The sequence below is a fragment of the Ooceraea biroi genome, chromosome 7 (genome assembly GCF_003672135.1).
Source record: "Ooceraea biroi isolate clonal line C1 chromosome 7, Obir_v5.4, whole genome shotgun sequence".
Lineage (NCBI taxonomy): Eukaryota > Metazoa > Arthropoda > Insecta > Hymenoptera > Formicidae > Ooceraea > Ooceraea biroi.
In genome coordinates this window covers 8,412,474-8,434,779 of record NC_039512.1, presented here as the reverse complement: position 1 = coordinate 8,434,779, position 22,306 = coordinate 8,412,474, and the positions used below count along the sequence as shown (strand labels likewise).

The 22,306-nt window shown below is 36.7% G+C and overlaps 1 protein-coding gene across 11 annotated transcripts in view; it reads left to right on the top strand.

The window, feature by feature from the left end:
• Window positions 1-22,306, top strand: part of LOC105282411 (zwei Ig domain protein zig-8) — a 107,687-nt gene that overhangs the window by 17,710 nt on the left and 67,671 nt on the right. For 6 of the 11 annotated variants that reach the window (XM_020032653.2, XM_020032651.2, XM_020032657.2 and 3 more), the window contains one exon: window positions 2,380-2,997. The exons of 4 other annotated variants lie outside the window; for them this stretch is intronic. In XM_020032653.2, coding sequence (XP_019888212.1) covers window positions 2,859-2,997 — 139 coding nt within the window. In that variant the 5' untranslated portion in view covers window positions 2,380-2,858. Of the gene's footprint in view, window positions 1-5; window positions 1,782-2,379; window positions 2,998-22,306 lie in introns of those variants that run through there. One more of the 11 variants, XM_020032658.2, reaches the window with a different exon arrangement.

The following is a 22,306-nucleotide window of genomic DNA, read 5'->3' as shown; positions in this document are numbered from 1 at the left end:
TTTGACTACGAAAGGAAGTATTTTTCTTCATGTTACGGCAAATAATGATTCCTTGAATCTTCCGACACGTAGAGACGCTTCAAAGATTACAAAGATGACGATACGTGTCGGTGCAAAATCTACCGAGATTAATTTATGAACAAATATTATTAATACTTAGTTGAGATGATTTAATTAAAATGAGATTATATCTTGATCTTATTTCGCGTAATTTTGTGCTGAAATTAATTATTGTGCTGAAAATCGTTAATTATAGGTCTTGAGTCTGAAACGTATTCATTGGCGAAAAATCGGCGAAAACTTTTAGATGGGAATTAACGAGATTGTTTTGAAGTATAGTTAAAGTATAGTAAAACACGCTTCCACGATTCATCTGCTCCCAATTAACCTACATGCAGATAAAATTCGGGAACGTTATTAAATACAGAGATAACTGCACATTTTAATTAAAATTGAACGAAATTTCAATGCTCATAGCAATTTATTACCACGTTAGTATTATTGTAATCGTGATTGATGACTGATCTTGCTGCGTTTGACATCATTAATTACGGAAAATTGTACATCACACGTATATCATGCATCAGACGAAAATCCCTCTGTAGATAAATAAATATTTGAGAGTACACGTATGTCGCAAATCTCTCATTGGGTTTTCTCATTTCGGTTTTCATTTAGCATTTCAATCCAAGCGATTCTAGCTTTGAACCGTGACGTATTTCGTAATCACGCATGTTATATCAATATGTATATAAATTATTAATAAAAATTTGTTATGGAATTAAAAATTACATGGTGAACAAATAGTATCACTCTCAGCATATTATAATAACATTATGTTATATAATTACATAATTTCTGAAAAAAGAAACGTTTTCAATTTGTTCAGAAAAGCTGTATGTAAAACCAGAAAAGGTATTTATTCGGGAACTAAGATACAACTCCATGCGTATGGTCCGAGTTACAATAAAACTCAACATTTTAAATAGCTAAATTAATTTATGATGGTTGAGGATTGGTTAAAGGAGTGAGAGCGATCTTTGTTTCACTGATAAGTATCTTTACGCAGTTTATATTCTTTATGGTTTATATTTAGAGAAGCAGCAAGCGCATGTTCCAATTTATCAGAGGAATTTGCTAAGTTTAACTTAAATTAAACGGTTGAATCAACCCGATGCTGGCTGCATCTGTTTCCAGTAAAAATCATGAACCTATTTTTACCGCATGATAATTATATATTATTGTTTTTATTTACATAATCATAAACAACACGATTGCGCATTTATTATAGCAGATGCTACAAGTCCACGTGAGGCATTATTAAAATTCATTTTCCATTCATAATGGCACGGTGCAGAAATTAAGTTAGTCGTTTCACCGCCATTTAACCCCGTGCCGATCCATTTTATTGCGCGGAACTAGAATAATCGCGAAAATTAACTGCCAAAATTTATGACAAACGTAATACATTCGCGTGAGCGCGCGCATATAATGCATCGTACCCGAATCTTAGTATCAAACGCTGGGGGCATGCTGAAATCGCATAAACGGATGCCATTTATCATGCTGCCAGGTCTTACTACGCTGGCTGAGTGACAGCGCGTTAAATTTAGCATTAATGATGCGGTTCGAGGTATTATAGCGAGACGGAAGTTCGTTAATTAGTTATCGTGGCGAAAAGTGTATGGAGCAACTTGTGTGCCGCGTTCCACATATCTGATCGCATCTCCATCGTGTTGCGTCAGTGAACTTTAATTTATACTTTGATAAAAGATGCGAATGTAATATTCTATCTCAATTTATATTACCTATATTTAAAATGTCTCTTATAAAATATAATATATTCTTTATTCTATATAATAGAAGACTTGATGGAGGATTTCAGTTAGGAAATTTAAATTATTTAAATTAATTTCAGTTATGTAAAACTAGAAAGGAGAAATTATGTTCTCGTTTATTTATACTTTCCGCGTATCTATATATTTGTATCAGGAACTTTATTGAGAGAAAATGAAGAATTTTCTTGGCGGTATTCCAAAGCATCTTGAAGCGTAAATGAAGCATCATACGACTCTATAATGGGGAAATTAGAGCTTAATAAGTCTATATATACTAAGCCTATATATATTGCTTATTGTTTAAAAATTATATGCTAATTAGTCTAACATTTATGTGCAAAGTAAATGAAAAAAAGAAAACAATTATCGAGATAATTATTTATTTAGAAATATATAATAAGAATAGTGTAACTTAAATACTTTTATAACTTAAACAGAAAAAAAGATTTTATACAACAAGTAAAGTTTTATTTATTTCTGCAATTACTTGTAATCTTTTGGCAGCACATACTTCATGCTGAGATGCATTATGTATTCGCAGACGACTCGCAAGGAAGAAGCTATATACTCAACTTCCGCATGTAAAGTGAAACTGTGCACAAAGATGTATAACTTTGATCGTCAAAATTTCAGTGGACTCATTTACAAGTGTAATTTTCCCACGTAACGCGGAGTAAAAGTGCGGCGAGATAACAAACCGTATTGCGCAAAAGAAAGGCCGGTTCCGCGTGTGTCACTCGCAACCTGGCTTGGTGCACAATGCAATTCGACTCGCAATCGCATCCTATTAATGAACGCAGTTCGCATCCGCGGCACGCGCGTTAAGATCGTTACGAAATCTCGCGTCACGTGTGCGAGAACCGAAAGCCAGGCGGAAGGAAGGAAGGAAGGAAGGAGCAGGGAAGGAAGGAGAGAAGGAAGGAAGGAAGGAAGCACGTGAGGCATTATTAAACTTCTCGCGCTCTAATCCGAGTGTAACGTGCGCGGTTTACGTGGTTGGAACGAAAACTATGCGGCACCATGAAGGGGCCAAGAAGAATCGGTGGTGGCCTACCGAACGGGAGAAGACTGGACTACTGCCAGAAGACGCGTCAAGCTCGAGGGGTATTGCTGGTGTACTTGAGCATTTGTGCGTTGCTGCCCGACGCTATTTTCACCGGTTAGTATCAATGATCTCTTCCGTAACCGGCGGTTTCCTCCGCTGTTTCTCAAATTCCATAATATTCCGATAATACTGATATGCAACTGATGCAAATTCTGCTATTGTGGGAAACAATTGCATAAATATATCTATATCGTGAAAGCATTTTCAAGAAACGTTTAATTTTTGCGAGCATCATACATGTTTCATGAAAAATGAGACATGTGTTACATGGATCATCAATATATTTGTCGATTTAAAATTGTCTGTTATAAAGAATTTTTTCGTAATGCAATTTTATAATTCATCATAGAAAATCGATAATAATTTGTTTAAAAAAAGCACAGATCGCGCTATCACGTATCGTCGTCAACAATGCCGCGCGTAATGGCGATATGATTTCTGCGCGCGGATGCGAAACGCGGAAGAGAAACTTTTCTGCAGTCGTTCTTTAATATAAGGTCTCGCGGTCTCACCTGAGAAATGAAGGGTATAAATCACGGCGCTCATCAAGCCTCGCGTGGTCTCAATTTTGCAAAACTTTTCCCACAAATCTTTGCCGCCTGCCTAGGGCGCCGTCGTCTCCATCTTTTAAAGATTAGTTTAATGTCGTTCGTGACGCCTGCCGTACTTCAACTTTATAATGAGAAAGTCACTGCGACGGAACGAAATAAGCAATAACACTTCATATTGCATAAAGAATTCGGAGCATCACGCCAAAGTTATTTGTGAAATGCACATGCGCGCGATGCTTAGTATATTATATTTAATTTAGCTACAATTTATTCTTATAAAACAATATCCGATATGAATAATAATAATACTATCGCAAGAGTTATTTTATTTATATATATAAAGGAAGGATATTACTTTATTTTTAATTAATTTTTTTATGGTCACTATAACTTTTTTATTGAAATTTTGATGGAACAAAAAACTTATGAATTTTATATCAATTATAATATTTTACTTATACTTGTATACTCAAACTTATGCTTGAAATATGGGTCATTTAATTTTGTACAAGATTTGCGTAATAGTTATACGCGGTTTGGCGACAAAATCTACGTATATGTAACGTATGTGAGGGGTTAAGTACCGCGAAGATACATTTAGTGCCTTGGAGACAATTCTAGCACTGGTTCCTTTAAAAATAGACATCACAAATCTGACTGGGCTATACCGGTAGAAAACACATCTCTAATTTCGCCCCTGCGGTACCATAACAAAGCTAATAACAAAACTAATTATAATATATAATTATAACTGCTTTTCCTTTAGTTATTTTAATCCATGTAAAATGATAATTTTGGGATAATCGATCTTTATATCAATTTCGTTTCTTTTTCTTATGAAAAGGCCCTGTTCTAATTTTATATTAAAATGTATGTGAATCAATGCTGTTCTATTTTAATGATGGCAGAGCGTGAGTAGAATTATAAAATGAGAGAAACAACCCTTGTAAAATGCGAGGGTGATACTAAAGGACGTTCTCAGACGCACTCGAACGCGAGCGCAACTCTATGCGTCGAGATATGCAACCCGTAACGTTTCACAAGCAAAATAGGAACTAATTAAGCATACGAGAGTTTAAACGAGGCGCGGCACCGGCCGTAGTGCAAATTGCAAGTCGTATTAACAATTATCTCGTAATTGTCTACAGCATGCTCAGGATTTGTAAAGCTAGAATTAAATTCGCAAGTAACGCTCGCTGGTACTTCGTAGCTCGACCTCGTATTCCTTTCTACGTGTACCTATTATTCTACAATATTTATCCCCAAATTTTTATCATCATGCTTCTTCGCTTTATTGGCCTCATTTTCACCGTCCATTTTAGGCCGCTACCTATATCCTATATTTGACCTAAATTGGGAAGCGACCTAATCTGGGTTGGGTGAGGTTTCTTTTTCACTTATAAAATATTATAGGTCTAAACGATGTAAACGTTTACTTGGAAGCTTACTTTAGGTCAGAGTACAGGTCAGGTGGCGAACGAAACACGGTGTAAACTCGGCCATTACGCATTTGATATTTTACTCGAATGAAAAAAAATTAAATTTCACAAAACATTGACAATGATATTAATTATTAATTATATACTTACAATTTTAATTATTAAAGTAATTGCATATATAAAATAGGAAAAGATAGTAATAAAAAAGATAAGTAATATATATGATGATAATTTTATATGCGAGATGTTTGTGTAATTATATTTTGCGTAATTATGTTTGTGTAATTATGTTTGTGTAATTATGTTTGTGTAATTATAATTTTTGAAAAACATTCTGCTGTAAAATAATCAAGTTTCTTAATTTTTAACTACATGATGAGAGAGTCAAACTGCGAACATTTTTTTAAATAATGTGATATTTTTACATTCAAAATAGTAATGCACAAAGAAGTGAAATATTAAGAGCTACGACACCAACATCTTTCTGCAACTACTGTACTATTACCGTGTATGTTTTTGTAGAGTTTTATTATAATTATTAATGTTACTACAAAAGTATGCAAAAGGAAGTTTTTAAACTACAAATTGCTTTAGCGTTTAAATCCTGAGACGTGAGGTATTGTGCTCGAACATACGAGATAGTAGTTTTGGTCAAGTACTTTCGAGCGAAGTTTACTTACCTCCAGGGGAACGCGAACGGCACATTAATTGGTTTCTTGAACCGAGTGCCACGTTTGAAGTTCCCTGCAAACTAAACATCTGGTTTTAGCGGTCTAAACATTCGATCCCCGTGTTGCTTTCCACGCAACGAAGAGAACACCAAGATAATGTTTAACTGACGTTTGCCAATTGAAGATCTACACAATAGGTGCTCTAAATACATTATTCAACGTAGATCTATAATCTGTCTTATGAAAGCTGATTTATTTGTTATGTAAAATGCAATTTCTCTCCTTTTCTGTTCAATCTATTGTTAAAACAATTTTGAACTAATTATTTCTTAATATGAATAGTGTTGATGATCATTCAGATCATGTTATGTATACTTTACAAATATTTTTTAATTGATTTTATTATTATTTACAAGTTGTCCAGTGAGTCTGGAATAAATGAGTCGCGCGAGCTTTGCTTATTTATTGTTTATTATTTATCATAAAACAAAATTAAAGTATATTAAATGTCTATGTAAATAAATATATCATTTGTGTATAAAATCCGTGTATTTAAAATGACACAATCTGATAATTATAAGAAATGTTTTATGAAGGAATTTAGGTTTATGAATAATGTTGTTTATTAGATCATTACGTGAACGTATAGAATTGCCAGAAAGAATAGAACAGATACTTTCAAGTGACAGAAGCTGTTTTACGTTTACCATAACGCATGGCAGAAAATTCGATTCACTGCTGGTCGACTTTCCTCGAGACAATGTCGGCTATGTATCGCCGAAAGGGAGAACCGAAAACAAACTGCGCTCCACATCCTGTCTGGAAACGAACCGCGTGTCTATCAATAGAGAGAGCTATAATTCAATTTGGTCTTACTCGAGCAAAAAGAGCGAATTCGCAGACAGTAGAATTGCAATATTAGTTCAAATAAAATTATTAATATTTCTCTGTTGCAATATTTAATGCTGTTCTCCCACTAACGCAGAATCAATAATCAAAATTAATTAAATTAATGTCACAATTAATTAAATTTTCTCAATTCCAAGAATCTTACTCTATTGAAATTTGCGGTGTCGTGTGGATGTGTGATCTCTTTCTCTCTCGTCTTTCCTTTCCTTTCTCTCTCTTTCTCTCTCCTTCGAAAAAGACGGGATGATCTCCCTACAGATTTGGTAAGAGACCGTTATATTCCCGGCCGAGGCTATCGAGCGTTCAGGTTGCCAAGCATCGTGAAACGCAATCCGCCACGTCCAGACAACCGAAAACAAAACTCCCTGCTCTCAGTCCCTGTGCCGGAAACGCATCGCGCGGTTACCCGTAAAGAGGATCGCGGTGGAGCCGGCACGCTAGAGGGAACGAGTGAAGAGTAGCCCGGGCGCCGGCAGTTACTTACGCTTAGGACAATTTACCTTAATTAATTAACCGGCATTGTGACGGGGCGCTAATTTATGCTCATAGAATGATTCACCGCCACTCCTAGGCGGATTGCGGTTTAGCCTCCTTCTTCCTCCGGCTCGACCGCCGACTACAAGGCCCGGGCGAAATTCGGCCCCGTCGCGTTCTGCCTGCAGCCAGACGGATGAGCCGCGCTAATTAGAAGTCACCGCGGCGCGTTTCGAATTGCATTCGAAAATTCGCACGATGTTGGCATTTTGCATGTCCAGGCCACGGTTAACATCACGATGTGTATCTTGCTAAAGCGTTTTCGTCGGCATCACATAATCTTGTTATTCCGATTCTTTTCGCGAAAGAGAGTAAAACGCGATTAAAATTTGATAATATTCCGGCGCATTTAATTGTACGGGGTTTTAATGCCGCATTGAAAATGAAACAATAAACGAATTACTGGAAACGTAATTAGAAGTAAATTCTACGGTTTTTTGGACGGCTGTCGTTTCTTGCTTTTTTGTCGGTGGGGTAGCGATCTTTTATTTCTATTACAAACAATTATAATTGCATAAGCGGTTTATAATGACGTGAAAACATTCGCCGTTCTACGAATCCTGCCTACAGAACGAATTTCACGTATTACACCGTAATACCTTCCGATAACAACGGGACGAACGGGGCAGCGCGCTTCACGACCGCAATATTATTTCCGCAGATTTACACGTTAAATTAAACAGGGCGGAGCAACATTGTTGCTCCCTCACCTCTTGTTATTTTATCTCTGGCCAATCTAGCGGAGCAAATCTTTCAGGTACATTCCTGGATATTCAGCTGCTTCAGTTTCCGCGTGTACGTGTGCGCAGGCGTGTGCCTGCGCACACGTACACGCGTGGATGTATGCGAAGAGCAGCAGGACAAGTTGGAGACTCTCTAATGCCACTGACTTTATTAACAAAGCCAGATAGAGAAGCCTGATGTATCTACACACACATACGCGTGCATATGCTGACTACTACTACCATTACTAGAGAAAGAGAGAGACAGAGATAGGAGGAGAGTTCGCTCGTCCACCTGCACGATATTAAAATCACTTGGACGAGATGCCTTCATATTAAATTTTCGTCCCCGCGTAGAGTTCTTTCTACGTGGCCTCTAGGCTCTTTGATTTCTACTTGCGAGTACTTTTTTATGTACTTAGATACAGTTAGATCATATCTTTAATATGAATCAATGCACTTATAGGTAACTAAAAGATATATGAAACGTATAGCATATAATATACAATCGTGTATAATTCGTAACTTTTATCGTTTATTTGTGAATCAGGCTATTTTTAATACTATCTTGTTTATTAACTAAACTTTCGCCCGCTATCGTTCTCGCGCATGCGCGACAATACAATCTGAACTAGAGTCCCTATAATAAGAGTCTTGCCATAAGGCGATCTGGGCAAAATCCTGCGAGAGAGAGGGATACATTGGGTGCTTTCCAATTGCTTACACATCTTAACACAAAAGCATTTTATTGGCTATATATTATTTAAAAAACCTTACAAGATAATATATAGCCAATAAAATGCTTTTATGTTAAGATGTGTAAGCAATTGGAAAGCACCCAATGTATCCCTCTCTCTCGCAGGATTTTGCCCAGATCGCCTTATGGCAAGACTCTTATTATAGGGACTCTAATCTGAACGAAAGCGATTATTCAGAGACGTTAATCGTACTATGAAATTCGTTCAAAGTGTCAATGGCTAGACTAAAAATTGTACGCTAGATTATACAACGTAGGAAAAAGCGCGGACTGAAAAAGAGCGGAGCACCGCAGTGGATTAATCGGAGATACGACTTCACCGACATAAACAGGAAAACATTCGTTTGTCGCAGCAGATCCGCATCCGTGCGCGACACGTTCACGCAGGACATCTCTAAATCACCGTAGCGCACAGTCGAGTTAACGGGTTACAATCCCTGCATCGGTCTAGTGCTTGCCAGCGAGGGCTTGGCAAAGCCCTTTCCCAGGCTCGTCGCATGTCGGCGAACTTCGCTTGGATTTTCCGCCCTGTGACGCCCTGTAACACCGCCGCTCCATGGTATTTATAGATTAATTACGGTACGTTAGATCGGTGTCTATGCGCGTGACTCGAATTCGATTGGCGTAGATGATGAAACTCGCGAATCCTCTACGCTGGCAGGGAAGTATGATGGGCATTTTAGGGACGCTTAATTGGGGAAAGCTTTAGTACCATGGTGCGAACGACAGGGGGTTGTTGCGGATAAATTGAGATGTTCTATATACATTAGCTCGCCATAATGAGATAATAGTCTGAGGAAAATTAAGCTTTTAATTGTTTCTTTATCGTTCCAAAAAAGAAATACCTACATATCTTTGATGTTTTAAGATTTTTTAGGTCTTGACTTCTAAAATTCCGATGATACGATATCTTTGAGCAAAGAGTTGAAACTACCGAGATTTTATTTGAAACAAATTCAAACATTTGTATAGTCTCAAGTATAGCTTGATATTATCGCATCTGAAAGAATAAATTACCTTCTTAATTTGCAGTATGGGTAAATCATCAGTCATAAAATAGCGTGATAAAATTTCGACATTTAATGTCAAAATTGTGTTAGATGGAATACGATATGACCTCTTGTTGACCACGCATATGCAATTCCAGGTTACCAAGCGTGTGGTCTACGTTGACATCGTGCCATAATTTTCCGAGCATTGTTCATGGAATATGCAGAGTTTCGGGTGCGTGTGCTATCGAACCGCACATATCGTTGGAATTGCGGAAATAATTAAACCTCTGATCTAATTATTTGTAAAATAACGAAACATATTCTTTTCATGCAGTTAACATAGACGACATTTAATATTAGAACAGAAAGAAATGGGTGAAACGTTTAAAGGAATTTAAAAGAAAAAAACAAGCTATTATTTTAAATAATGTATAAAATTAGAAAAATAGATTGTCTATTTGTTTACGGAGGTTGAATATAAATTCATGCGCAAAAAATATTAATTTGACAAAGCAACGTACAGTTAAAAAATTGCATTCGCAGATAACTAAAATCATTTGATCAAAATTTATTATTCAATAGCATTATTCGGCATAGTCGTCGCAATTAACGCTATTTGCTACAACTCACCCTACATTTTTTAGAATCTTAAGAAGTCCATACGGCAATAAATCCCTCCATTGACCCATCTATGCCCCGACGGCGCGCGAGTTCCGTCTTTATTTTCGTTTCTTCGACAATTTCAGCCCCGATACGCGCTCGCTGACGGGCCAATGGGTTTCCGGAAAGCATTTGCCATGGTTTCTTCTTCCATTGGCTCAGTGGGTGGAGTCGGACATGTACGTTACCACGGTGCGTTTCTTGTTGTCGTTTTATGTATTCACGTGGCGTTCGTACGAACGTGAAAAATGATCCAGTAAGAGACATTCCAGGCGCGGGCCCCGACGAGTGAGTTTTTCGATGCAAGTATTTGTTAAGATGTCCGCGCCATTATTTATGTCTAATGACGCGTAATTAAAAGTACTTGATAAAACAACAGAATTTCGACGACCAATTTTACAAAGTTTTTTAAACTTTGTTGAATTGATAAATTCTTTATGTTATTATAAAATCATTAAAAGGTATAATAATCTGAGAAAAATTAATATAGCAATAAACAAATCAGTTTTTTTTCATAAAACCAAAGATGAAATTTATTATACCTAACGGAATGAATATTTTAATGTTCAAAATGTCGATATGTAAACCTGTAAAACGTATGTTATAAAATATATTTGAGTTATTTCTGTTTGTCAAAGTGTTTGGCAAATATAAGGCGGAATAAATACAAGAGGATTGGATATAAAACCGTCGCGTATACAAAGTCGGACATAATTTATTCCGCATGTGAATTTGTCACAGAGAATTTTGCTAGTGCGCTGAACTCGACGCCACGCGAAGGTATCTTTTTTTTTCATTTTTGCGATTTCCGCTTTCTGGACTTCACATACTAATCCTACAAAGACTCACAAATAAACCGCGTCGATGCGTCTCGCTTTATGAGTAATTTGATATATTATGGCGTGTTTCTGCATCGTAACTTGCACGAGGCGACATCCCTGCGCTGATGCTGCACGTATATTTTTTCAAGACCCACTGCATAACAACGATCGACATCTACATTTCTCTCGCGTCACATTCGTTGGTATATTTATTTATTCATCTATCTATGGAAAAATCTGCTTTCTTCATATTTCCCTGAAATTGTATTTGTTTTTTATTTATTGATTCACGCAGTTTCTTCCATTTCTAATAAAATAACGTTTCTCAACGATACGTGTACTCATTTCTTATTTTCTAGTTTACTAATTTTTATTTTTTATTTTAATTTATTAAATATTACGTATATTCTGTTATTCTCATCACAGGAACATTGCAGCGTAAAAGAATATATATCTATACATATATTTAATAATTGTATAAAAAAAGACAAAAATCAATTTAGGATTAAATTAGGGGAAAGAAAATATAGAGATGTTATTTTTTTATATTTACTAATTCTACGTAATGCTACTCTACATTGAGATCGTCGCACATAATGTGAATAACAATCTTTCATGCTTTTGCTTAATATTAAAAATAGCACGGCGCTAGAGCTTTAAGATTTTCTGCGAAACGCGAGCGTTGCGGAGATGAGATTCCGCTTCCGATTTGTCGCTTCGGTTAGATGCCGCACTCCGAGAGGATTGCGAACTTCGACGCCGTACTCGCGCTCAGCGTTTTCAATAAACCGCCGAAACCGCGGATAAGGGAAAATTGAGGTCGGAGAACGACGACCGGCGGAGGTGTAATACTTTCTTCGACCATTATCCGTCGCGTCGCTTCGCGCAATTCGAAATTCCGGCGTGTTTCCGTGAAAGTTCGACGCGCGCGTAACTTCGAAAATTGATGCGTCGAAAAGTGTCGAAAAAGAGTTCCCAGATTCCGTTTTATCGTTGGAAAGAGCATTTTGGCGTTTCGGAATCACGGGGCAGGCAAAAGCTGAATTTTATCGCTTCAAAATTCGATAATGCGCTTAAGGGACTAATCGACGTTTTAATAAAACACCAACGAGAACGTTATTGCCAATGGGTTCGACGTTAAAATTCACAAAATTGAGAAAACAGAAAGCAATTACAGAAACATCGCCTATGCGATTTATAAAAAACGCAATTTTAGAAAGGATAAGTGAGTTATTCATGTAAATCACTTATTTTTAAAGATTTATCATTCACTTTACAAAGCTTTACAAAGATTTATCATTTAAAGTAAACCTCATAGTGGAAATTGAAAAAGTGCTACAATTTGTAAATAGTCGTTGAAAAATTTTTTGATTAACAGTACACGCGCAATTTCGATATGGTCAAACGATTTTCTCATTTAACTTCACTCCCAATAAAGGGAAATTTTTTTACCTCTTTTTAACTCGCTGCCGACACAATCACGATATCGTGTTACTCGATTTGATTAATAGAAATTTCGATTGCGAACTCGTGGACGCACGAGCAATTTCTCCTCTTTAGAAGCAAGACCGTGGCATGTACGCCGAGCTGAAAGAGATCCTTTACCTTTGCCGCATTTTTCAAGTTTCTCCGCGACCCGTTTCACTTTTCTGGTCGCACTCTCGGCGTCATCCTTTTTCTCACCTTTATCTCGTTTTCTTCTGTCCCGCTTACGGCGCCGTGTTCTTTCCTCCTTCGTTTTTAATGCTCAGGCAAACGTTATCGTAACTTCCCGGAGACCATGCGCGAAACGTGCTCACAGACACAGGCTTATGTACAAGGTGATACGCTTGATTTTATCGCACGATGTAACTCAGAGATTTACTGCGGAGTACGTTTTTGTGGGCGAATTACGCACTCGGAGGAACCGGCTAGTATAATCCGGGTGGTGTGTATAAGAGAGATAGTTACGTTATATATAAAATGAATACATTTTATTGTTTGCCCTTATACCGTATAAATTATCCTATTTAACTTTTCTTAAGTGATGTTTCCATCCTAAGAGAGCTTCTGCGTGCAATAATGAAATAAAATTCGCAATTTCTTTTTGTTTAAAGTTTGATATTAAGAATACTTTACATTTCTGATATTATAGATATATGATTAAATATTAAAAAGTGTGAACCTAAAATTATTTAATATTATTTAATACATAATTTAAAATTATTTGATACGCAAACTTTTCATTTATAAAAGAAGATAGATGTACATTACCTGACATGGAAAAATATGTTTTATTATAATACTTCTGGATATATAATTAATATAAATTGAACAGTACTACTGTGCATAAATCTTATAAATGTACTGCTTTGATCCAATCAAAGTGAACGCATATGCTTCGCACACGTACGTGGTATGTCATCTGCTCACGTACATACATGTATAAATGTTGCACGAGTCCCATGGAAAAAGAAAAAGCGAACTGTGCACTGGTATTTTTCCGAGGGATTTTTTCACTTTTTTTATTCTTCTTTGTCTAGAAACGCTCGTTCCTTCTTTTACTACTTCCGTTTCTTCCCTCACACGTCGTGGCTGAAAAGTTGAGGGACCGGCTTCAGTGCAGTTTTATTAGCAGGTCTAATGTCTTCTTCGTGTTTTCTTTTTTTTTCCTTTATATACCCTTCTAGGATCAGTCACAATCTTGCTGCTTAACTTCAAGGCGACACGCACATTTTATTTTCTCTTTTGCATACGTTTCTCTGTATATTTGTCCCTATTATCCTTCTGTCGGCAAATTTTAGTGCTGTGTTACACGAAAGTCTCTCCAGTACTTCCTAGAGTTTATTTCAACTTTCACGTTACTTTTTAAAATGATACAGTTGTCGCAAAAAGTTTTTCTCCCAACATACTTGCATACGCTTATGTACAAATACGTATGCTCGTAATACTTGTTGAAGAAAAGTGTACAGTAATATTAGAGGATTAAAGACTAGATTTTCCAAAAATTGCAAACAGGAATATCCTTAATCTACGGATATATAAGCTGGCTTGGCTCCTAAGAGCCAGCATGAGGTCGTTCATGTCGATGGACCAAGCAAGAACGTTTCCAAGAAATCATCATGCTTACCGGAGAATATACCACGTGTTTGGCATGTGCGGGAACGCACGCGTGCCCATGGTGCACCCGCACGATATCTCTTATTGCACTAGCTCGTGTCACGGATTATAAACACTGCGTAATTCATGCAGCCTCTGTGTTTCTACCTCTGACGAAATGATATTTCTCGCATCCGACGAAATTTACCAGTTTCGCCACATTATTTCATGTTTGCACTACAAGATTGTTCTTGGCAAGATAATCTGAACCTCGATCCTTCTGCAGAGCGTTCCTTCTGTTAATACGCGAAATCTACAAAGAAGGATGTCTTATCTTGAATATATTCTCTTTAATGATGGAATTATGTAGCGTAAATTATTGATCCGCTAATTAAGCGATATACTCACACTCATCAAACCGTGCAAACCGCGAAGGATCTCTGAATTTTGTTAGAACGACGTTGGATGACATGCACTGTTTTTGGTATTTTTAAAATAATAATAATACTTGTTATTATCTCGTTTTAAAGAAATTGATTGTTCGATTGTTTCGTATAAATTGGTTCTTTGCGTTGTTTCAATTAATTTCGTTAATCTGAATGCAATAAATTTGATTCATTATTAAAGTTTTTTTATTTAAATTATTTAAAGTATTTAAATTACTCTTTTACTCTTAATATTTTTATATGTACGAATAGATTGCAAGTTAATTTTAGCGCATCTTATAGGGTGTTATATGCGTAATATGTTCGCGTATATATACACACGTGTGAATTTATTTTAAAATCCAAGGATATCTTGCCTCAATCGCATGCGGAAGGGAACTCTGTAGTACATTTTTCAGAGAGCCAATTCAGAGGTGATGGTGCTATATGCGGAAAAAAGTGGATTCACGCATTGTGATCTCGACAAATGGGGTCACGCATATCCTTTTCCCGCGCGCCCTTCGCGTAGTCACCCATGGTTCTCGGAATATTTTATGCCATGACTTTTTACGGCATTATATCTCATATACGAAACTGCCAGTGCCAAATCCATTCACGGATACCAATCCGGGAGGAAACCTCTTTTTGGATGACACCATTGCGAAATCGTGGTCGTCACTGTTTCATTCGTCAACTTTGTTGTGTTAGCATACGAAAAGCAAATGAATAAATGTTAAAATTTTTCAAATATAATACAAATTTTTCTTTTTTATTTATTCAAAATTTTTAGATGAATTTTATTGTCATTTACTGATTTCGATGAAATCTCCATATAACTTACAGAACAATGTAACACTGAAAGTTAAAATAGTTTCATTTTTTTATAATATACACGTTCAAAAGTTGGACAAGTACCTAGAAATTCATGCGCAGTTCAACAAACGATTTACTTGATATTTCACATACAATTAGGATCTAAGCAAGTAAAATAGATAATACTTTAGTGCAGAAGCTAAATATAATTTGAAAATAAATACATATAGCTATTGTTTTATGTATCTTCAAATATGAAACACTGAGATCTTGTCGGATAACGTTTCATTCTGTTCTTATTTTACGTCGCATTATTGATCAGGATAAATCCTTTTTCTCGTGACGCGAAGCAAATTCAGGCAGAGTCGACCGGAAGTTACCGCCTGTGCGAAAGAACTCTATCTCTAACTGGAACGCCTTAAGCCCGTAAACGGTTTTCCGAAGTTGCCGACGTGCCGGCGAGGCAAGAAAGATTATATTCGTCCGCGACGTCAAATTGGAAACAGTTTTGAGCCGTCGACGCCTCCGCAAAGAAAGCAGGACGGGTTTAGGCAGTCGTGTCGAGCGACGAGGACTCGAACATTTCGAAAAATCCGACCGAGGTTATTGCGAAAGCGTCGCGAAACTTTTATATGAAAATATCGCCACCTTCTTATTGGTTGGAATTAACTTTCGTGACTTTACGACTTCCAACCATCTGGTTAGTCTCCGCTTTTGCGGATTATTTTATATCATTCGCTGCTATATGTGAAAATATCAAGATAAAAACGTTTAAATATATAATATTAATTGAATATAATATTGGACCAATCTAATTATACACAAAATTCTACGAATTGGTCTGTCCCTTTACTAAATTGAGTATTTTAATGTTATAGGAATTTCTGCTTTTCTCTTTCTCTTAATGTTCATAAAAATAAATTAATAATAACTGCCATTGACATGCAAAAATTTTATTTTAATGTTATATAACAATATGATAATTAGATACATTAACTTCAATATTAAAATTAAACTTATCTGTTTAAAAATTATATATATTATTTCTATATAAATGGCAAAATTTGAAAACAAAGTATCGTTTTTAAAAGTATTATAACTTCTCCAAATCAAAAATTGCATTTCGCTCTATATCAGGCTAAACCTCGAGCGTACTTCCGCTTTAAGCATCGTTATAGCACTTCTGCCGAAATGGTACCTGATAGCGAGTACTACGCGGAGTGCATCCATTACCTCCACGTCTGTTTGAAGTGTCTAAATACGTGTGTCTGTACATTGAACATATACGTATGTAGGTACAGGTGCGCGAATGCAGTTGGTGCAGCATCTTTTGAAGTTCCTTCGTAATATATCATGAAAGCACGTCATTGATTATTCCGCACAAATATGTTTACGCAAATTTTAGTAGCTTCCATGCGCACATTATTTTTCGTCTGGATAGTTTCAATATAACTTGTTGTAGGAATAAAATTAAAAATTCGTATGAAAAGGAATAATTTGATAAATAATATATACTTATTTCTAGTTTCTGATGCAACGAAAATGTCATATGTGAAAAATATTTCATAATTGTTTATTATTAATATAATACACACACACACACACACACACACAACATTTGATGTTTATCTTACTTTCTTGCATCTAAAGAACAAACTTGTTACTTGAGCCAATATTTGAAAAATATTGTTTTTGTTTCGATTTTATCAAACGCTATTTTGTCTTTTCTATTTTCTATCTTTTATATTTTATTCTCCTCTATCCTCTAATTTCTACAATCCGTTGACGTCATTTATCATTTTCGACTCCTTTGTCTGAGAAGGTAAACCTACACAGAATTAACAGAGTGCTCTGCCTCAGCGGTGTGTGTAATCCCTTAACCACATCAAAGTCCTATTCTTTGGCAGATTTCTCTCTCGCTGCGTCGTAAATTTCATCGAACCCGAACATCGAATTTGCAAAACGGTCGAGCATCATTTCAGCAGCGGCCTGTCCGCGGAACTATGAAATAATCTCGTCGTTAATCTCGGGCGTCGTATCGGGGCGCGTCGCGCGCCCCTTGACTGCCCCGGGCCGCTCTCACCCTTTTCTGCCTTTCCCGCTCGAAACAATGAGGACGAAAGTTTACGGTCGTGCTAGACTGCCCGGAGGATCGTATATTTTCGCCGCAATGCTCGTAAACTGCGGTCATGCTGCCAGTCGCCACATCGTAGGCGGACCTTGGGGTGGCGTTGGTGTGCGTGCAGCCGGAAGGGCTGCGTGGCAGCGCGCCACTGTGTCAACGTGTCACTGGATAATTTCGGAGTTACGCAGTCCTCTTGTTTTCCGTGTCATCCTCCTTTTTTTTCGCCGAGCTGTAACGGCAGAGATTTGTTCTCCGCCGAGTGCGCCGTTTGCGTATGTGTTTATCTAAGTGCATTTCGGGTGAAACATGAGGGTCGTCCCGCTTACTGCTCGCACTTGCGTCCGTCTGGATGTGCGCATTATGATATGGTTGGACGTGAAATATCGGTGCGGTATTCGTTAGTGGGCCGTGAATGTATTGTGTAATCCGCAAGGCAATGAAGGCGATACGCACGAATCACGCTTAAAAATGAGACAAATTGAATCTATCAATCGTAATCAACATCAATTGGGCTTTATTAATTTCATCTACCGTGCTGAAAGCAAACCCCATGATATCAGATATTTACATCAATATAAATGCTTACACGTACATATATATGCGAATGCGTGAATGTGTTTTCGGAAATGACAGGCGCTATCATTTCAAATCGAGATTTATTCTTGTTTGTGCACGTAGATCTCGCGCACCTTGTTCGTGTTAAGAAACCGACTACGAAAAACGCGCGTTGAGAAGAAATATAGCAGAGGAAAACCGAGATAATGCTCCCAAGAAATAAAAATGTCGTTCGCCCGAACACGCGAATTAGGAACTTCGTAAGGAAGCTGGGATCTGGAAGGAAGTAGTCCGAGAAGATTTAGCGCATGGCAATTTGCGGGGCGTTATGTTACTTTCCTATAGTAATTGCGACTTCACACGAGAGTTTACGAAAATGTATTATCTGTGGATACAACTATTTTTCACTTCATTTATCATCCTTTTAATAAACTGCAAAAGTAATATTATGCATAAGCAAAAAAGTATATTACTTTTTCAGCGGTAAGTATCCCAGCTTCTGTTTATTCAAGCAATATTTGGAATTTTATATCTGGTAGACGAAAACATTATCGTTAATTTATTTAATGTTACGGTTTTTGTGTATAGATAAAAAGAAAAGAGATACATAAAAAGAGAAATAGCTTTACGTCAATGCATAACGCTGGATTACAAAAGAGTTAACTGTCCGCTTCAGTATTAACCGTAAAACCGAAAGAACCTCAATATAGCGTATATTATATGCTTTCGCCTGTTAACCAGCGGAAAAATGTTCGCCGGAATGACACTATACGCTCCCGCACATGCACCCGGCCTTATCTGCGCCTGTTTGCGCATTGGGTGCCAGTCATTAAATTACAATACAGCCAAAGCGAGAACGATATTCATAAATACGGCGGCACGCGTAAAAAACGTTTAAAGCGTTTAATCATGAGTGCGACGACGCGCATCGACCGGATTTACAGCTATCGCGTGCGATATAGCTCGTCTAGCGTGACCAGACGTTTTTATTATCGATAAAAACGGGGTTGGGGCTTACCCGTAGGCACTTTCAGTCTCCCTCGATTTTTTAAAGGGTCCACCCTCCGACGGTCCAGGAAGAAAAACATTCCCGGCCACAGAAACGACGATGATGATGGAGAGAAGCAGCAATCTTAGTTTACGGCACATTTGCGCGCACGGTTTATAATATTACGGAGCCGGAACGATAAAAATCCCGGAGATAAAAAAGCGGCAAGTGTAAGGTGACTATTCGCATAAGGGTGGCAAAGATGCTTGCAGAGCTGGCGCCCGCGATGGTTCGTGACAAGTGGAAACGGACAGCTATAGTCAGACGCGCAAATAGTACACGTAACAAAAGTATATTTGCGTAAGGAGAAACGCGGTAGAGTAGTGGATGTTGTTTCACGAGTCTCGTTGCCCAATTCATACCATTCACTTCCATATTTTTCGCTCTCGAATTTTATTTATTTAAGCAAGATGCAAGATAAAAAACAAGAGGGAAAAGTTATGAGAGGTATCATTCTCATGCATGAAAATATTCTTTTATATCTCAAAACTTTTTATTCTTATATTAAAAAAATAATGTATCAGAATTTTTCTCTTTTATTTTTATATTTTTTATAAAATTTTATAAATTTTTATAAATTGATAAAATTTATCCTCATAATTTTATTTGTAAGATGCGTGCATACGAGACATTATTTATATAATTGTTTATACTTTCTATTATTAGTTTAATATCCTAAATACATTTCTAGTTTTAATAAAAATTTAAAGTCTGACTGATGCCTTTTCCTTTCCGAAAAAATCGTTGGAAATACTAACAACTATGGTAATGCAATGCAGGATAATTTTCAGGTGTACAATGCCCTTGTTTGCTACGGTGGCTTTTTGTCAATTAATCTGAAGTTATCAGGAGCACGGTGGCAGAACTTTACCCCGTGTTGCCGCGGTGAGGATGTAAAGAGGTGGAGTGTTGGTCATTTGTATAACGCCAGGTGGGGTGGGCATATATACGGGCGTTATCGTACCAGAAGAGAGGGACGCAAAGAGGTAGTGATGGAACTGAACTAATATTTACTACTCGTTTTCCAGCAATCCATGTGAAGATGTTTGTATAAATATATATATCAATATTAACTTTTGAATTGTAAATCTCATCGGTATGCTAGTACTATTTAATATTATTTATTTGTATGCATTTTATATTTAAAACAGCAATTTGTGTGACATTCAAAACGCTATCGTTACATGTTATTGATTGCAAATGATAGTTTACACAAACCTTGTTCTCTTGATCCAATAAATTAAATATATATACCAAATAAAATTTAAAGAAATATTTTTTCTATAATTGCTTTTATTTGATAGCGCTGGATAAATGTGCATATAGATATAATGTTAATTAAATAGTTTTACGACTGATAGTATTATCACAGTTCTCAATATAGAGTGGGAATACAGTACAGTAGAGTGCTTTATTGTAATACCTTTGGTAATCATTTTCAAACAGAACTTTCAAATGCGACAGCCGATGGCATGTGAAGATTGTGCACGAGAATTGTGAACGAACCATCATGTATGGTGAGATTGAAAGAGGATACCGCTGGCTTTTGGGGAGAGCGTTGTTTATGCGAAACGGTCAGCCCAGCGAGTTACGATGTCAGCGGGTTGTTCTGGGCAGATTCGTTTGATAATTCGATAGCCGACCACGTTTCAAGCCCCTCGCGATCCTCTCCCCGCGCTCACCGTAGATTTACCCTCGCAGCGCACGCAGATTCATCCAATTAAATTTATCAGATTGCACGCGCTCGAGGGTCAAAAAGAGGACGATACACGATGATTGGCAGCCGTTTGTCTTTTTTAGGTCACGCGAGGACGTATTTTTTCATTCACAATTGGGATATCGCAGCGATGCAAAATAGACAACGGTGGCAAAATACAGCGGTAAATTGAAATAAACGTTTAAGAGTCTGTCGAACTTCCTAATTTACTTTACAGCGAGATTTCGTCACTTATTGCATTGAAAATTATCAATCATCAATTTTATGAAGCATTTGATAGATTTGTAAACAATATTAAAGATTAATATACTCAAAAGATTAAAATTTCTTCGCACTGGTAGTGACCAATTCCATAAGAAAATAATGAAAATAATTTAAAGTATTAATAATAATGAGTGAAATAAATGCTAAAGTTAAGTCTCCGGAAAAAAACAGAAATTAAATATCCATTTACATGACATGCTAGATTTTCTTGTGTAATTAGTGGACTCATAGTCAACCAGCTTCTATTACGAACTTTCCTTTTGGATCAATCCCTGTCAACTGCCAATGAGTATCGTCGTTCGGTCTGATGATGATTGATGATGATGGAGAGTATACTAACCGTTCCAAAGGTATACTAACGAGAGAACGATCTGGTATAGACCAGCAGCCATTTGAATGATGTTCATTCGGAAAGTTCGAAGAGTTTGCAACATGTGTTCAGATAGCAGGGAGAGATGGAAAGATTAGAAAACCGCACAATCAGTATTGCTGATGAAACAGTAATGAGTCAGCTATTGAGATATAAAGATTATCTTTTTAACATTATAGAATCATACAGATTAAAGACATTAAATAAAAGGAATTATGTTAATGCAAAAGTTAATAGTGGATAAAAAAGCATTTTTTAAATGTCTGGATATTTAATTAAATTAAATGAGATTTAATATTTAAATCAAGATATTTAAATCTTGTTAAATCAAAGGAATACTAGAATGTGAAATATAAAATACATTAACTAAATCGATTTTTTTATGTATTATACATAATTTTATATTACATATGCATTGCCGGATTACATCGCACATCATGATTGTGAGAGATAACTCTTGGTTATATCCCAAATTGAGTAATATGCACGTTATAATTTTTCAAGATCGAAATCCTTCAAAAGTTCAGCCTTTGCGCGAACCCTGCGGTACGTGTCACTGTGCTACGTGACATGCGTATTCGAAATAAATTTGACGGGCTGCGAGAGAGGAATGTATGCGAATCGAATTTATTCCGCCGCTACTCGCATACGCGAAGCAAATGTATGCGAACGTGAATCGGGCTTAAGGAGAACTCATCCTTATTTTACAACTTGCGCACCATTGCCCTGCAAATTGCACTACAAGCAAATTGCAAATTACATTACAAGCAAGTTTAAAAGTTACAATTTTTAAATGCACAAGTATCATGTTGTTTATACATCGTTTTATACATCGTGTGAGTTTATATTTACAAACGTATAATTGCACAAAGGGACGGAATATGCAATATGGATGAAGAGAAAAGTTTGTTA